Genomic DNA, 2,586 nt, shown 5'->3' with positions numbered 1-2,586 from the left:
GTTGGAGTTAATGACGCCTTTTTCTTTTGGGCATGAGTCAGATACCTTTTAAATTTGGATACATTAATTACTTCTTGAATTTGTAGGTTAATTTTGAAAAATTACCAGTTCAGAGCTCGACATTTGCGACATTGATAAAGCTTGTTCTGAATTTTATCTTTACTGGCATTAACTGGAGGTACAAACCATACGAAACATTCCTTGGATTGATAACGTTCGAAAGGGGCAGTAAATTTGACAAGATTCTTTGCAGTTTCCAGCCCTTCACATTCATTCTGATATAAAAGATTTAAGCATTATAATTTATATACATTATTTTAATACTAATAATAAATTGGTATTTACTAACTTTAGATATTCCTAAGCAGAACACCTTGTTTTCATTTAAAAGGTTCAATTTAACAGAAATAATATCCGTTTTCAATGTTGCAGTGGCAAAATCAAAATATTCAAATTCTTCAGCAGATTCAAAAAGAGTCAAAATTGTCCCTTTTCCCGTTGAATCAAATAACATCCTGATTGGTGTATCATAATAAGAAGAAACACCAATTAATCCATTATTTTTAGAAATTTCTAGTTGTTCCAAAAGACCATTTTGATTTGTCAAATGTTTTATGGAAAGTGATCCTAAAATATAAACAAAATATGGGTATAGCTTTGGTATAGGCAACCCTTAATTCTGCAAAGGTAAACTAGAAAAAAAGCTTACCTAGATTTGAAGTTTCAAGGTGAGGAAGCAGCTTTATCAACGGTGATGATGGAGTATTAAATGGTCGAGCTACTAAAGTGTCTTTAACGATTAAATTTGCAACTGATGTCTCTGATAGTTCCTCTTCGGGTTTATTATCGCTCTGATTAAAATCTGAAGCCAAGGTATGGGTTTCACTATCGCAAATACATAGTTTACGTTTCTTGGAATTTAAATCCATATCCCCATCTTCGCGTTTCCGTTTTTGGGCATTTAACTTAGCAAAAGAGTTAATTTCATCCCATTTCCACGCTGGAATTATGAATCCAAATATTTCCGTTTGAGTTTCCACAGTAACATTACGTGACCCGTTATCTAAAACCGTTTCCAAATCTGTTTGAACTTCCTTCGTTAAATTTAACGGTTTTAAACTTTCCAACGACGTCGATGTTTGGCCAAGGCTGGTTTGAATACCAACAGTGTGCTGAACCTTTGCATAGGCATTATATTGAGTGGTTTTGTTTTTTGGCATCAAATCTTGTTGTTGTTGTGATCTTTTACGCGGCATTGCTAAAACCAATTTACCAAGAGCGAAAAATTAATAGGTTAAAATGAACTAGCACTCTAGCACGACACGGAGACCGCCATTTTCCAAGTAGTTTTTTTTTTTTTTTTTTTTTAGAAATAAGCAGAAAGCTTTTTTTTTCAAAGATTCCCGGTAGACGCGCTAGTGTCGCCCGGGTCTATTTTCGATAGATTTAATACGCCCCATTACGTAAACAAACTGCTTCGTGATTGGCTACCTTCTCTAAGGGGGTAAGTGTGTGGTAAGACGCTTCTCGACTTAGGTGGAAACCGTTGTAAAAGGCTGAAACTACTGTGAGAGCCAGACTTTCTGTTCTTCTATCCGCTTTTGTTATTATGGAACGGCTTTTTACCATGGACACGGCAATATTTTCCGTTATCAGAAGACCACCCTTCATTGATAAACAAGAAAAATGAATTTTTTGAAAGATATAAGTGTTTAAAATGGCTCTCATTTTATTTGTATTGCCTTCAAGAGAAGATTACTTCCTTTTTGTTTTAGTTTGCGATCTAATCGTTTCATCGGCTTAAATACTAAAAATATAATATCAGGCTTCTAAAACACTGAAATAAGCGTGCATGGTATACGCGAAAACATGTGGTCACTTTATAATCGCGGATAAATATCCTTTGGAAATTAAAATAACCTATTGCGTACTTTGGGACCAAACTAATGAGAAAACTCTTTTAAAACCCATCAGATGTGGTCACAATGCCTTCGTAAAATGACGCCCTCCGCCTGACTTATGTTTGCACCCATATGGTGGGGATTATGCGAAGCAGGGCAGAAGAAATACGCCCTTAGAGGCTTGCGTGAGGTCTGAGCGGGTGATAGTGCACTAACTGTATCATGGGGCCATGATATTGGTAAACTCTAAATTCCCCGAATAAAAATAATCGAAACCAACCTGAAAATCTCTCTGATGCAAACAAAGTCTAATATATTCAGATTTCTCTCCGTGATACAACTCTTCCATTTTCGGAACCAGTTGGTTATGAACCCAATTGCTGTCTTTTTCGCAATAACAAACCACAGCGTTGTACGGGTAATCTTCACTTTTATTTGATCTCCGCAATTCGCAAACCTATGAATGAGGCTACAATCATCTTTTAATTCTCATGATATTCCCTTGGTCTCAATTTAAAATGAATTATAATCTACCCTAGATTATCTCTCTGTGTAATGCAAAAACCGTTTAGGAAACGTACTTCTTTTTGAACACTGTAGATGCAGTAACGTATGTGCCACTTTGCGAAATACCACGTCAGAAAGATTCCGAAAGCCATAAAGACACACACGATGAAGGCGATAA

The 2,586-nt window shown here is 35.9% G+C and overlaps 1 protein-coding gene across 1 annotated transcript; it reads right to left on the bottom strand.

Moving 5' to 3' along the window:
- Nucleotides 1-270: 270 nt before the first annotated feature.
- LOC149631186 (uncharacterized) lies at nucleotides 271-1,599 on the bottom strand. Its single transcript, XM_089851229.1, has 3 exons — nucleotides 710-1,599; nucleotides 346-627; nucleotides 271-275 (listed from the first exon to the last, which is right to left on the bottom strand). Exons 1-3 carry the CDS (start codon nucleotides 1,254-1,256, stop codon nucleotides 271-273), a joined length of 834 nt encoding a protein of 277 aa, XP_089707355.1. The 5' UTR covers nucleotides 1,257-1,599.
- Between the last annotated feature and the right edge of the window lie 987 nt (nucleotides 1,600-2,586).

The sequence above is a fragment of the Phalangium opilio genome, unplaced genomic scaffold (genome assembly GCF_054372755.1).
Source record: "Phalangium opilio isolate 3A_F unplaced genomic scaffold, DU_Popi_V2 ptg000101l_1, whole genome shotgun sequence".
Lineage (NCBI taxonomy): Eukaryota > Metazoa > Arthropoda > Arachnida > Opiliones > Phalangiidae > Phalangium > Phalangium opilio.
The sequence above is the reverse complement of the archived record's forward strand: the minus strand, read 5'-3'. Positions and strand labels throughout refer to the sequence as shown.

Coding starts and splice junctions, on each gene's coding strand:
- LOC149631186 (XM_089851229.1), bottom strand. CDS start 1,256: ATGCCGCGTAAAAGATCACAACAACAACAAGATTTGATGCCAAAAAAC. Junction 628..709: donor CCTTGAAACTTCAAATCTAG/GTAAGCTTTTTT, acceptor TTTATATTTTAG/GATCACTTTCCATAAAACAT.